This window comes from Pempheris klunzingeri, chromosome 8 (genome assembly GCF_042242105.1).
Source record: "Pempheris klunzingeri isolate RE-2024b chromosome 8, fPemKlu1.hap1, whole genome shotgun sequence".
Classification (NCBI taxonomy): Eukaryota; Metazoa; Chordata; class Actinopteri; order Acropomatiformes; family Pempheridae; genus Pempheris; species Pempheris klunzingeri.
Window position 1 is genome coordinate 528,747 of NC_092019.1, and position 15,140 is coordinate 543,886.

A 15,140-nucleotide genomic window follows, 5' to 3' on the forward strand; every position below is an offset into this window, starting at 1 on the left:
TTCAGCCCCTGGAAATGGTCTCAGGAGGACCAGAACATTTCCATGAAAACTGCGTTCCAAAGCTGGGCCGACGGGGAACCGACCTCCGGCACGTGTGTCACCATATCTGGCCTCGGGCGCTGGACCACCGCCGACTGTAACGCTAAACATCACATGATCTGTTACAACGGTGAGTCTGACTGACTGGAGGTAATCCCTGATCCACCACATGGAAGCAAACTTTTACTGCGGGCGAGTTTTATAGTTACTGCAAGGACGCGAACAGATGTGAGATTCATGGCAGATCATGGCCGATCATGGTAGATCATGGTAGATCATGGCCAATCATGGCAGATCATGGCCGATCATGGTAGATCATGGTAGATCATGGCAGTGGAGCTTAAAATTTGGCTTGTGAGAGAGCGCAGGTTTCCCACAGAGACAGCTTCAGTGAACGTGTCCTGGAGGGGAATCTGAACTCAAGCACTTGCCCTAGTCAGCACAAGTATTAGCTTTAGTTAGCACAAGAATTAGCTCTAGTTAGCACAAGTATTAGCTCTAGTTAGCAAAAGTATTAGCCCTAGTCAGCACAAGTATTAGCTTTAGTTAGCACAAGAATTAGCTCTAGTTAGCACAAGTATTAGCCCTAGTTAGCACAGGAATTAGCTCTAGTTAGCACAAGAATTAGCTCTAGTTAGCACAAGTATTAGCTCTAGTTAGCACAAGTATTAGCCCTAGTTAGCACATGAATTAGCTCTAATTAGCACAAGAATTAGCCCTAGTTAGCACAAGTATTAGCCCTAGTTAGCACAAGTATTAGCTCTAGTTAGCACAAGTATTAGCCCTAGTTAGCACAAGTATTAGCTCTAGTTAGCACAAGTATTAGCCCTAGTCGGCACAAGAATTAGCCCTGCTGGTGACGGTGCTGGTGATGATGCTGGTTGGTGCTGGTGACGGTGCTGGTGATGATGCTGGTTGGTGCTGGTTGGTGCTGGTGACGGTGCTGGTGATGATGCTGGTTGGTGCTGGTTGGTGCTGGTGACGGTGCTGGTGACAGTGATGGTGATGATGCTGGTCTGTCTGATCTTGGCTCTTTCAGCTGAATATAACCAAAACATCCTGGTGACTGAGCCGGTGAGCTGGACTGAGGCTCAGAGCTACTGCAGGACCAGATACACTGACCTGAGCAGCATCCACAGTCTGGAGGACAACCAGGAGGTCAGCAGGCTGCTGCAGAGCGTCACCAGCTCTGTGGGGGGAGGGACAGACGGGACAGGGGGAGGGACAGACGGGACAGGGGGAGGGGGAGGGACAGACGGGACAGGGGGAGGGGCAGCGACTGGAGGTGGGGACAAGGACGAGCGTCGGGGCACCAAGTCCAGGAGTCTGGAGGACAACGAGCTGATCTCCAGCCTGGACCAGAGTTTAAAACCCTCAGGGAGGTGGTGGCAATGGCCTTGGGGGGGAGGGGGAGGTGACGGTGAGGGCAGTGCCGCTGGGGGCAGTAGCGCTGGGGGCAGTGACGCGGGGGGCAGTAGCACTGGGGGCAGTGACGGTGAGGGTAGTAGCGCTGGGGGCAGTAGCACTGGGGGCAGTGCCGCTGGGGGCAGTAGCACTGGGGGCAGTGACGCTGGGGGCAGTAGCGCTGGGGGCAGTGACGCTGGGGGCAGTGACGGTGAGGGTAGTAGCGCTGGGGGCAGTGACACTGGGGGCAGTGACGCGGGGGGCAATGCCGCTGGGGGCAGTAGCGCTGGGGGCAGTGACGCAGGGGGCAGTGCCGCTGGGGGCAGTAGCGCTGGGGGCAGTAGCGCTGGGGGCAGTGATGCGGGGGACAGTGCCGCTGGGGGCAGTAGCGCTGGGGGCAGTGCCGCTGGGGGCAGTAGCGCTGGGGGCAGTGACGCTGGGGGCAGTGCCGCTGGGGGCAGTGACGCTGGGGGCAGTGACGCGGGGGGCAGTGACGCTGGGGGCAGTGACGCTGGGGGCAGTGACGCGGGGGGCAGTGACGCTGGGGGCCTCGTCCATGCCTGGATTGGCCTGTCCAGGAACACCTGGTCGTGGTCGGACCAGAGCGGCGCCTCCTTCAGGCGCTGGGCGGCGCCGCAGGCTGATGGCGGCTGCGTGGCAACGGACTCGTCAGGCGTCTGGTTCAGTCGCTCCTGTGCAGAGAAACACTCCCTCCTCTGTCACACAGGTGAGTCCTGGCTCACAGGTGTGGATGATGTCACAGTGTGATCTGTGTGGACCAGCTCAGTGATCCCGAGTGATCCCAAGTGATCCTGAGTGATCCCATGTGATCCTGAGTGATGCTTGGTGACCCTGTGTGATCCCGTGTGATCCTGTATCCCTGCAGACGTCAGGCTGGCGGCGCTGAGGACGCTGAAGCTTCGGCTCAGCGGAGGATCTGCTGACCTGAATGACCCGGCGGTGCGAGACGGCGTCCTGCAGCAGGTCGGTCTGTTTGATCCCGTTTCATCAGGACTAAAAACGTTTTGCGATCACCGATCACCGGACCTGATGACGCGTGTCGCTGTGTTTCAGCTGAGGCAGAAGCTGGAGGACGGAGGGATTGGAGAGGACGTGAAGCTGCGCTGGAGCAGGAGGCCTGATGGGAAGGTTTTCCACAGGGAGGAGGAGGAGGGAGCGCCCCCCGCTGGCCCAGAGGAGGAAGACGTCTGATTGGCTGATATTAATAACCTCCTGATTTTAGTTTAGTTTACCTTCTGTGGATCCTAAATGTGATGAACTGAAATATATGATGTTGCTCCTGATGTTGCTGACGTTGCTCCTGACGTTCCTGACGTTGCTCCTGACATTGCTCCTGACGTTCCTGACGTTGTTCCTGACGTTGTTCCTGACGTTGCTCCTGACGTTGTTCCTGACGTTGTTCCTGACGTTGTTCCTGACGTTGCTCCTGACGTTGCTCCTGACGTTGCTGACGTTGCTCCTGACGTTGTTCCTGACGTTGTTCCTGACGTTGCTCCTGACGTTGTTCCTGACGTTGTTCCTGACGTTGCTCCTGACGTTGTTCCTGACGTTGCTCCTGACGTTGCTCCTGACGTTGCTGACGTTGCTCCTGACGTTGTTCCTGACGTTGTTCCTGACGTTGCTCCTGACGTTGTTCCTGACGTTGCTGACGTTGCTCCTGACGTTGCTCCTGACGTTCCTGACGTTGTTCCTGACGTTGCTCCTGACATTGTTCCTGACGTTGGTCCTGACGTTGGTCCTGACGTAGTTCCTGACGTTGCTCCTGACGTTGCTCCTGACGTTGTTCCTGACGTTGCTCCTGACGTTGCTGACGTTGCTCCTGATGTTCCTGACGTTGCTGACGTTGCTCCTGACGTTCCTGACGTTGCTCCTGGCGTTGCTCCTGACGTTGTTCCTGACGTTGCTCCTGACGTTGCTGATGTTGCTCCTGATGTTGCTCCTGACGTAGTTCCTGACGTTGCTCCTGACGTTGCTGACGTTGCTCCTGACGTTGCTCCTGACGTAGTTCCTGACGTTGCTCCTGACGTTCCTGACGTTGCTCCTGACGTTGTTCCTGACGTTGCTCCTGATGTTGTTCCTGATGTTGCTCCTGATGTTGTTCCTGACGTTGCTCCTGATGTTGTTCCTGACGTTCCTGACGTTGCTCCTGACGTTGCTCCTGATGTTGCTCCTGATGTTGTTCCTGATGTTGTTCCTGACGTTGCTCCTGACGTTGTTCCTGACGTTGTTCCTGATGTTGCTCCTGACGTTCCTGACGTTGTTCCTGACGTTGTTCCTGACGTTGTTCCTGACGTTGCTCCTGACGTTCCTGACGTTGTTCCTGACGTTGTTCCTGACGTTGCTCCTGACGTTCCTGACGTTGTTCCTGACGTTGCTCCAGACGTTCCTGACGTTGTTCCTGACGTTGTTCCTGACGTTGCTCCTGACGTTCCTGACATTGTTCCTGACGTTGCTCCTGATGTTGTTCCTGACGTTGTTCCTGATGTTGCTCCTGATGTTGTTCCTGACGTTGTTCCTGATGTTGCTCCTGATGTTGCTCCTGATGTTGTTCCTGACGTTGTTCCTGATGTTGCTCCTGATGTTGCTCCTGATGTTGCTCCTGACGTTGTTCCTGACGTTGCTCCTGACGTTCCTGACGTTGTTCCTGACGTTGCTCCTGATGTTGTTCCTGACGTTGTTCCTGACGTTGTTCCTGACGTTGCTCCTGACGTTCCTGACGTTGTTCCTGACGTTGTTCCTGACGTTGCTCCTGACGTTGTTCCTGACGTTGCTCCTGACGTTCCTGACATTGTTCCTGACGTTGCTCCTGATGTTGTTCCTGACGTTGTTCCTGATGTTGCTCCTGATGTTGTTCCTGACGTTGTTCCTGATGTTGCTCCTGATGTTGCTCCTGACGTTGTTCCTGATGTTGCTCCTGATGTTGCTCCTGACGTTGTTCCTGACGTTGCTCCTGACGTTCCTGACGTTGTTCCTGACGTTGCTCCTGATGTTCCTGACGTTGTTCCTGACGTTGTTCCTGACGTTGCTCCTGACGTTCCTGACATTGTTCCTGACGTTGCTCCTGATGTTGTTCCTGACGTTGTTCCTGATGTTGCTCCTGATGTTGTTCCTGACGTTGTTCCTGATGTTGCTCCTGATGTTGCTCCTGATGTTGTTCCTGACGTTGTTCCTGATGTTGCTCCTGATGTTGCTCCTGACGTTCCTGACGTTGCTCCTGACGTTCCTGACGTTGTTCCTGACGTTGCTCCTGACGTTCCTGACGTTGTTCCTGACGTTCCTGACGTTGTTCCTGACGTTGTTCCTGACGTTGCTCCTGACGTTCCTGACGTTGTTCCTGACGTTGTTCCTGACGTTGCTCCTGACGTTCCTGACGTTGTTCCTGACGTTGTTCCTGACGTTGCTCCTGACGTTCCTGACATTGTTCCTGACGTTGCTCCTGACGTTGTTCCTGACGTTGCTCCTGATGTTGCTCCTGATGTTGTTCCTGACGTTGTTCCTGATGTTGCTCCTGATGTTGCTCCTGATGTTGTTCCTGATGTTGCTCCTGATGTTGCTCCTGACTGTACAAACATCTGCAGTTCTTCAAACTGCTGAACAACCGTCCTGAGATGGAAGGAACTACTTATTCATTCACTTTCTCTGCTCATGTAACGCCTGCTGTGAGCTGTTCTGTCTGTGCTGAATAAACAGTTAGTGATGTTAGACATGTTTGAAAAGAGTCAACGACAGAACAAACACCTGTGGGAAACATGAAGACAGCGTCCTCGGGGATGGTTGACCGTTAACGGTTTGATAATCTGAACTGAGACAGCAGCAGACGCCAAACAGCATTCAATAATTACTGTAAATCAATCAACACATATTAGTTAGAAACATGATAAATAACCTTTAATATAGAAACACCTTGTTCTGAACAGTTCTAATATATCTACTCGTTTTATTCATTCACACAGAGATCATTGTTATCGATCTGAGCTGATCGATCAGGTCGGATTCACAGAACACAAAAGTCAGACGTTAGTATCAAAACGGTTTTATTAATGAGATGAAACGGAAGAACGTTAAAGACTCCAGGTTTACATGTGGTGTCACAGAGAAACAGTGATTAGTACAAAAAGTCATTTTACCATGTTTGTCTCCTATAAAGCATGCAGTCGTCTACGGAGAAGTTTGTTTTCACAGTATGAAAAAGAGAAAATTAATGTTTTTCTGTTTTCTCATGAATCTGAATTAAACCCGTCACAGCCTGAGAATGGAGGACCTGCTGTGACTAACAGGAGCCTTAATAAATGAAGAATGTCCAAGTGGCGAAAATAAACTGAGGATTAAATGTGCAGAAAATGATTAAAAATACAGATCATCTATGACATCATCTCCTTTATGGTTTTTTCAACTTTTTATACACAAATACTAATTTTTCTGATTTTTTTTGCACACTATGAATTTCTGGGTTAAATGTTTGTATTTTATAGATTTATGCCCAATTTTCTTACTAATTTGTTTCCCAAATTTCATAAATTTTAATTTATTTCTCAATTTGAAGCGAAGTGTTTTTTCCAGTTTTTGTATAATGTTCATGTAGTTACATATTATTCATTTCTAAACATATATTTGATGCTTTTGGTTCTTTATTTACTCATTTATTTAATATTACTTTTTTTTCCCCCAGTTAATCAGGTTTGGTCTTCCATAAATGCAGAAACTCTACGCATGTCTGTCATGTCATGATCTATTAATTAATACATTTAACTATCCATTTCTTCATATATTCTATATATATCTTCTTTATTTCTTAATTAGAACTATTTGTTTTCTGTGGATTTATTTTATTTTGAAACTTATTTTAAATGCATTTTCGATGTTATTGACATGTTTCCCCAGGTATTAAATGATTCCAGTCATGCATTAAATTATACTTTAGTACTTTTTATGTCAGCTTTGGTCCTCCGTACTTTCAGGCTCCAGCAGGTTCGATAACAAACTGACGGTCGTAACTCAACTCAACAAAAAAAACTCTTCTTCTCTTGTTTCTGTGTGTCTTCCAGTCTGACTCTGGTCCTGCAGCGCCCCCCTGTGGTCAGCACAGAGACAGGTGTGGCGGTCCCAGGCGGTCTCAGGTGTGTCGGGGTGATGCAGGCGGCCTCAGGTGGTCTCACTGCAGCAGGCAGCTGCACTTGACGCTCTTGTCTTTGTGCGTGGCGTCGAACAGCTGGACGGCCTGTTTGTTGATCAGAGTCCAGAAGTTCTCGAAGGAGATGTTCTGACCGCTCTGAATGCCCATCTGCTGCAGGACCTGCCCCAGACCCTCCTCGCCCTCCACCGTCTGCAGACAGGAAACAGGAAGTGAGTCAGCCTCCAAACAGAAGTCTGATTGGATGGAAGTCAATGAGGAAATGAGGAGACTTCTCTCCTGATTTATCAGCTCAGTGAACAGTTTCTGCTCTCAGTCTCTAGTTTACAGTCTTCTTCAGCACAGCAGGACGTTCATGTAGTCAGTGATGGTCCATTTAGAGGAAGGTACACCAGGAAGAGGGTCACTGACCAATCAGAGGAGGGTCCTGACTGAACCTGACCAATCAGAGGAGGGTCCTGTCTGAACCTGACCAATCAGAGGAGGGTCCTGACTGAACCCGACCAATCAGAGGAGGGTCCTGACTGAACCCGACCAATCAGAGGAGGGTCCTGTCTGAACCCGACCAATCAGAGGAGGGTCCTGTCTGAACCCGACCAATCAGAGGAGGGTCCTGACTGAACCCGACCAATCAGAGGAAGGTCCTGTCTGAACCTGACCAATCAGAGGAGGGTCCTGTCTGAACCTGACCAATCAGAGGAGGGTCCTGTCTGAACCTGACCAATCAGAGGAGGGTCCTGACTGAACCTGACCAATCAGAGGAGGGTCCTGACTGAACCCGACCAATCAGAGGAGGGTCCTGACTGAACCCGACCAATCAGAGGAGGGTCCTGTCTGAACCCGACCAATCAGAGGAGGGTCCTGTCTGAACCCGACCAATCAGAGGAGGGTCCTGACTGAACCCGACCAATCAGAGGAAGGTCCTGTCTGAACCTGACCAATCAGAGGAGGGTCCTGTCTGAACCTGACCAATCAGAGGAGGGTCCTGTCTGAACCTGACCAATCAGAGGAGGGTCCTGACTGAACCTGACCAATCAGAGGAGGGTCCTGACTGAACCCGACCAATCAGAGGAGGGTCCTGACTGAACCTGACCAATCAGAGGAGGGTCCTGTCTGAATCCGACCAATCAGAGGAGGGTCCTGTCTGAACCTGACCAATCAGAGGAGGGTCCTGACTGAACCTGACCAATCAGAGGAGGGTCCTGACTGAACCTGACCAATCAGAGGAGGGTCCTGTCTGAATCCGACCAATCAGAGGTGCAGACTGTTGCTATGGACGCAGTTCTGATAGCAGGAGCTATAAAGTCAGTTTTTAGCCTTTTTAGCTGTTTAATAAGTGAAATAACGTCATCATGGTAAAACGAACTCCTTCAGGATGATTAATCATCACCTTGTCAGGGTTTGTTTTACGATGATGACGGCTCGCTGTACGTTACATTACGTTAAATTTTGCTCAGCTCTTTTTCTTCTCTCCAGTCTTTATTGAAAAATCATTTAAATATACAAACAGTCCAGAAGCAAGAATAAAAGTTTAAATCAATCACTAAACAATAATAATTCAAAACTAGAAAACACGTTTGGGATTAATAAACATTGTTAATATAACATGATGATAAAAAATGCATGTTATTGTTTGACAGTCTTAATAAATTAATTAAAATCGCATAAAAATCCAGTTTGGGGGAAATTTAGTTGTTTTGCATTTATGAATCAATGTGAAATGAATCAATAAGTTTACAATGAATTCATCGTTGTTTTATAATCTTATCAATTCAGTATTTGATCTCTAACAGAAGCTGAATGATGAAATGCTGCGCTGTGATTGGACGGGGAGCTGTGATGTCACAGAGCGTACCTTGGCGAAGGCGGGCAGCTGTTTGGAGATCATGGTCTGGAACTGGGTGGAGTTCATGGTCGGCTTGTCGTCCGCCGCGCTGTGAAACTCTGTGACCAGCGAGTTGATGGCCAGCTCCAGATCTGAGTACTGAGACGGCACAATCAGCCATCAGTAATCAATAATCAATAATCAGTGATCAGTAATCAATAATCAATAATCAATAATCAATAATCAATAATCAGTAATCAATAATCGGCCAAGTACTCTGTTACTGTAGTAATAGTACTTTTACTAGTAAGTACTAGTAGCACAGTAAAAGTACTCTGCTACTGTAAATGTCCTGCTCTCCAAACCTCATTCACACGTTTGACTGTATTTTGTTCTGTTTGTAAATATCTACACAATATTTCATATTTATGTTTCTTGATTCTGCATCAATACAACAAAGTAAAATCCTTCTAATGTGAAATGTCCAGACAATAAAACACCGATCAGAGCTTAAAGACTAAAGCTAGAATAACTCAGACACACTGACTGATGGAGCAGCAGCTCTAAAATCCCTGTTTTAGTGAATGTAGTCTGGTGTGTGTGCTGTTTGTGGTTAAACCAAAAGGATCTTCTATGGAATCAGATTTGTTTCAAAAGTTTCAAGCAAAACTTATTAAAAGTCAATCAAAATAAATGGATTTGAGAGAGAAAAAAATGAACTCAAGCAAAAAATGATAACCTTCAAAACAACCTTCTTGAAAACAAAGAACTGTCTTTTATTCTGTTCAAGGATGTAGTCTTGCTCTCGCCCCCTCTCTCTCTCTTGGTTACGCTTCTGGCTTTTTCCTTTGCGCTGCCAGATTCTTTGTCTGAGTTTTGACACACACCTGTCTCGTGGGCGGGCTCTTTCAAGGCCGCGTTCCTATTGGCTGGTGAGTTTTTGAGCGACACGGCTGTGACCCGGAGGTCGTTCCCCTGTTTGCTTGAATTGACTCCTGGGGATCACTTTAATCTTGAGGCAGTTGCTTGTATCCCCCCCATGCTTCCTCTTCATGCATGCCTTACATGGCGAATGAAAGATTATTTCTCCCGCTTGGTGATTAGAAAAAGTTCAAAAGACTTTATAGATCCCCAGGAGTCAATTCAAGCAAACAGGGGAACGACCTTGGGAATAATTTTTTTCTCTCTCAAATCCATTCCTCTCTCTGTTCAATGCAGATCCATTAGATATTAAAGGAAAAGGACTGTAACTAGGCTGCATTTAGCTGATTAGAGTTAAATACTTTCACTTTTTAGTGAATGTACAGAAACACGCTGGTCCTTTAAAGAGACAGAGCGGATTTACTGTGACTGACTGCTGGAATCTCAGGAATTCCTCCAGGCAGCGATCAGCATCTATGATCTGATCTGAAGGCTTTTTACGGCCGGAAGCTCAAACCTCCATAAATATGAACACAGATGGGACGACAGAGAGGAGACGTCTCACTCTGCAGCGATTCACAGATCAGCTGAGTTATCGCTGAGTTAGTTGAATATCGCTGAGCGCAGTGTGGGATCATTTTGAAGATCTCTAAAAATATTATATCCACTTTATTTCCAAAGGAAGCAGGTTACCTTTTAGCTACTAACAGTGTTGAATGTTTAGCTACTAGCAGCTAAATGCTCCAGGCTCTGAAGTCAGTCTGACCTGGTGGCCAAACTGTGTAACTACAACAATGGCGTCCATCACATGACACCATTGGGGCCAAGAAGACTTCTTTCCACAGACTCTTATTGTGAAAGAGACATCTGTAAATCAGAGGATAAACGAGTCTGATCCATTCAGTGCGAAAACATTTGGAAAGTCTGGAAGAGCCACAAGATTCAGTCATTTTATCACCATTCGGGTTAGCACAGGGCTAACAGGAAGTTAGCACAGAGCTAAGAGGAAGTTAGCACAGGGCTAACAGGAAGTTAGCACAGGGCTAAGAGGAAAGTAGCACAGGGCTAAGAGGAAGTTAGCAGATGGCAAACAGGAAGTTAGTAGGTAGAGCAGGCCCAAGATGCTAGCCCTCCAGGCTCTATGGGCCCAACAATGAGGAAGATCTGGGTGCTTTTATACTGGGAAGTGGAACTTTTTTGCTTCCTGCTCCAGTGAGCAGCTCTGATATGAATGAACGGAGCCTCCAGCGCCGTGGTCACACCACAGTGCCGTACATTTTGTTTAAGTTTTTCTTGTGCGTAAACTGTTTGGATATGTGTAACGCTTTGGAACGAAACACGGCAGCTTTTGATTTCCTTTAAAAAACATGGATATAATAATTCTTAAAATCTTCGTCTCCAAAGCTGGACTCCACCTGCCTGACTGAGATTCACTACAAGTCCCAGAATGCTCCTCAGCAACAGTTAAAGCTAAGCTTGTGTTTTTGAAGTGTGTGTGTGGCGTTCAAGTGGCAACAAAAATAAGGTGACTAAAGCTGTCAGCGGAGTAAAATGTACAGGATGTAGTCGTGTAGAAGCAAAAAGTGAAGTACAAGTACCTCCGAACACTTCCCAGTACTGACAGGGCCGAGACAAAGCTGTGAAGAACTTTCTTAACACTGAGTGACTCATCGTATCAACACAGGATCTTTGCAGTGACTCACAGCCTGACAGCCAATCAGAATCAGGCCTGATAAGCACTTTGATTTGCTTTTATTTGAAATTCCAACGTTCATATTTGCCCTATGAAGTGTTTTTGGTCACTTCCTGCTTCATAACCACCATTAAAGCTGCTGACTGGCACCATGTTGGTTTACAAATATGACTTCAAATGCAGCTTTTCACCAAACTGTCACAGACTCTACTTCACACCGTCTGTGATATTGATCCTGATATTGATCTTATTGATCTCACTGTGTAAAGTGTTAGCAGTGTGTTAGCATAGTGTAAAGTGTTAGCAGTGTGTTTAGCATAGTGTAAAGTGTTAGCAGTGTGTTAGCATAGTGTAAAGTGTTAGCAGTGTGTTTAGCATAGTGTCAAGTGTTAGCAGTGTGTTTAGCATAGTGTCAAGTGTTAGCAGTGTGTTAGCATAGTGTAAAGTGTTAGCAGTGTGTTAGCATAGTGTAAAGTGTTAGCAGTGTGTTAGCATAGTGTAAAGTGTTAGCAGTGTGTTAGCATAGTGTCAAGTGTTAGCAGTGTGTTTAGTAATCAGCTGGTCACTGTTGACTTTGGAGGAGGGAAAGCAGCATTCAAACAGTGAGCAGCTCCACTATCAGACTTCTGTCTAGAATCAGATCACATAATCTGTTAACACAGTTTCAGCTGCCAAACAAAGTGTGATATGCCGACTGTTTGATGGAACCAGTTGTTGTAAATGGTCAAAGGTCACACCTTTAAGAGGCCTACATGGAAATCATGAGGTATGACCCTTTAATGTTGCCGGCGGCCCACACTGATGTCTTTATAAGCAGAACTGCGGTGCATCATGTGGTCACAAACTGGTTCAGAGTATTTGGAGTAAAGTGGCCCCAAAGTGCAGCTAGTCAGTGAACGCACCCCGAAACCCCTCAAACATCCTCTCAGCTCCCAACAGTGGACATCTGAGGGGCGTTAGACAAAAACAGGGCGTTTCTCTTTAAATACTGATGTGATGACAGCAGACTGTGGCCCCCGGTGTGTGAGGGACCCCGAGCAGCTGTTTGGCCGCCTGGTGCCTCAGGCAGAGTGTGAACTGTTGAACAGCTGAATGCGATCAGAGCGAGCGGCTCTCCGAGGACTCGCTGTTGTTGTGAAAAAGGGCGGCGGCTGCAGAGCTGCTCAAACAATATTCAACAGAAATCTGCTCCACTCCAAAGCAGCCCAAACTATCAGAAAGCCACCTCCATCTTCTGTTTCCAGGGGGGGTTAAGGGTAACTCTGGTGTTTTTAAACCTGGGCAGTACTTTTACATTTTCTGGTAACGTTTTGGAAGAGAAAAACAGCCGTACTATCGCTCTCTGCAACCACACCAGACTCCATAGACAAAAACAGTAATTTTACCTCACAGAACACAGGAGCTTCCAGTCTACTGCTGCCTCTACCTGTTCATTTGTTTGTGTTATTGTGTGTTATAAAGTTATTATGTTGGATCTGAGCTAACCTTTTAAAACACCAAAGTCACTCAATAACACAAAAAAACAAACTGATCAAGGCAGCAGCTCCTGTGTCCTGTTCTCTAAAATCCCTGTTTTAGTGAATGTAGTCTGGTGTATGTGCTGTTTGTGGTTAAACCAAAAGGATCTTCCAGCTCTCTCTCTGTAGGGATCCTTTCCATGATGCTGTCACACACTTAGAATAACACTCTGAGCCTGTCAGTGGATCAAACAAGCTCTTTTAGTGGACCTACTGTGATCAGGTGCAGTTGTCCCAAAGGATCACGTTGCAGCCATTGCAGCCCGTTTGGTGGCTGCTGGCTGAGGTGATCTACTGGACCAGTTCCAACACTTTTACTATCTACCAGTCACTCAGACACCAGGATGTGGACAGGTACACTGGAGTTCTCCTTTAAGCATTATTTGTTTTCTATCCTAAAACCACTGACCTCCACAGAACTTCATCATCTGTGTATCGACCCGTGTGTGTGTGTGTGTGTGTGTGTGTGTGTGTGTGTGTGTGTGTGTGTGTGTGTGTGTGTGTGTGTGTGTGTGGACAGAGAGAGCGTTGCCCTTTTCACTGCATTACATTTATCTGACAGCTTCAGATCACTAAAACGGATCGATAATGATCATGTTCCTCCACGAGCTCCACCTTCACAGCTGCTGCATCAGCGCGACGAACACAGTCACGATCAATAATCAATCCTCGGATCAATACCATCAGATAGGACTCCTTTCCCTCCTCAGTAGCAGTGACACACCGCAGACCGACCGGCTGCTGTTTGTCGGAAACGTTTCATAAACTTTGATTCTCTCGCGTCACAAAAAGCTGAAAACCGTTCAGATAAATGATCTGATCACTGTGATCGATGAGTGATCGATCCGTCCCTCTTACCTTGGTCGCCATCGGTGCAGGTTTGGTCGCCACAAAAACCACCGAAAACACGCCGACAGACACCGTCAGACTGACGGAGGGTTCACACTCTGCTTCCTGGTCCTCCCCCTGCACACACACACACACACACACACACACACACACACACACACACACACACACACACACACACACACACACACTTGGAGCTGACCAGTACAGTCTGAAGCTGGAGATCACCTGAGCGTGATGGGGGCGTGGCTCTGACACAGACTGACAGGTAAATGTTCTTCTTTAGCTCCTTTCTCTCTTCACACAGGAGGAATCTCAAGAAGCTGAGATCAAACATCAATGGTCTGATGGCCCACACAGTCTACACCTGGGGACACCTGGAGACACCTGGGGACACCTGGAGACACCTGGGGACACCTGGAGACACCTGGGGACACCTGGGGACACCTGGAGACACCTGGAAACACCTGGAGACACCTGGAAACACCTGGAGACACCTGGAAACACCTGGGGACACCTGGGGACATCTAAGGACACCTGAGATCACCTGAGATCACCAGGGAAGACCTCATAACACCGACAGACACCATGTTTTTGGTTTATTCAAATATACTGTAGCACTTAGCTGCCATGGCTAGCATAGTTAGCATTACCGCAGCACTTAGCCAGCAGACATTAGCAGCCAAGGCTATCATTGTTAGCATTACTGATACATTTAGCAGAGATGACTATCATTCTCAGCATGACTGCAGCACTTAGCAAACATGGATAGCATTGTTAGCATTGCAGCAGCACTTAGCAGACAGGGCTAGCATCCCTAGTATTCGTGCTAGCACAGTTCCCATGGGTCTGCACACAGCTCTGCTGCCTGAACATTGAGGAGGCTTTAACGGTTGCATTTAGCAGACATGGTTAGCATTGTTGCCGTTACTGCTATCTCAGCAACAATATTTTTCAGTGCAAGGCCCTCATGTTCTTTTGTTTAGCAGCCACAGCTAGTATCACAACTGTTGTATGTAGCACACATGGCTAGAATCCTTAGCATTAGTGCTAGCGTAGCTGCTGCTGGTCTGTAGATGATGGCTAACATTGCTACCAAAGGCCCATTTATGACTCTGGACATTTTGTGAAAGCTGTGAGTTCACGAGTTGCAGTGTAATGTTGACATTTTCAGAATGAAGATAATTATCCTGCGGCTGCTGAGTTCATATCGTGTGATATTAGTCGTGTGGAGTTTTTCTTAGTAATTTTGTGCCTGAGGAAAAAGTTGCTACAACAGCCTCACATTTCCTGCATTAACATTAGCAGCTCGCTAGCTAGCTTTAGCCTTGGTGGCTTCTAGACAGCGAGGAGTCTCTCGGTGTCTTTGCTGCCTGTCAGTGTTGCCTAGCAACTACTAACAACTAACACGAGCGCCTTGTTTACGTGACGTAACATGTCGGGCATCATGTCTTCATGTTTAATAGCCATAGTTAGCATTGTTAGCATTACAGTAGCATTTAGCAGACGTGGCTAGCATTGTTAGCATCACTTACATATTTGAAGTTAAATCCAGAGCAGATTTAATATTTAACGGAGATGTTTTGTAGTTCTGTGTGTTCTTCTGGACTATTAAAGAACTAGATAGTCATGTTTTAACACTTAGACTTAGTGTGTGAGGGGTCAGAGGTCAGACTCTGGAGCACACTGGAAGTCACTGCCCCATGAGTTAATGTTCACTTACTAAGAAAATTCCAACAG

The 15,140-nt window shown here is 47.4% G+C and overlaps 1 protein-coding gene across 1 annotated transcript; it reads right to left on the minus strand.

The window, feature by feature from the left end:
- Window positions 1-5,481: 5,481 nt before the first annotated feature.
- On the minus strand, window positions 5,482-13,476 carry s100v1 (S100 calcium binding protein V1). The gene is made up of 3 exons (XM_070835627.1): window positions 13,410-13,476; window positions 8,451-8,579; window positions 5,482-6,787 (listed from the first exon to the last, which is right to left on the minus strand). Exons 1-3 carry the CDS (start codon window positions 13,419-13,421, stop codon window positions 6,617-6,619), a joined length of 312 nt encoding a protein of 103 aa, XP_070691728.1. The 5' UTR covers window positions 13,422-13,476; the 3' UTR covers window positions 5,482-6,616.
- Window positions 13,477-15,140: the final 1,664 nt, after the last annotated feature.

What these genes read in the sequence shown, in the direction of transcription:
- s100v1 (XM_070835627.1), bottom strand. An exon ending in AGCTGCCCGCCTTCGCCAAG is followed by an intron (nt 6,788 to 8,450) that starts GTACGCTCTGTG and finishes TCCTGTCTGCAG; the next exon opens with ACGGTGGAGGGCGAGGAGGG.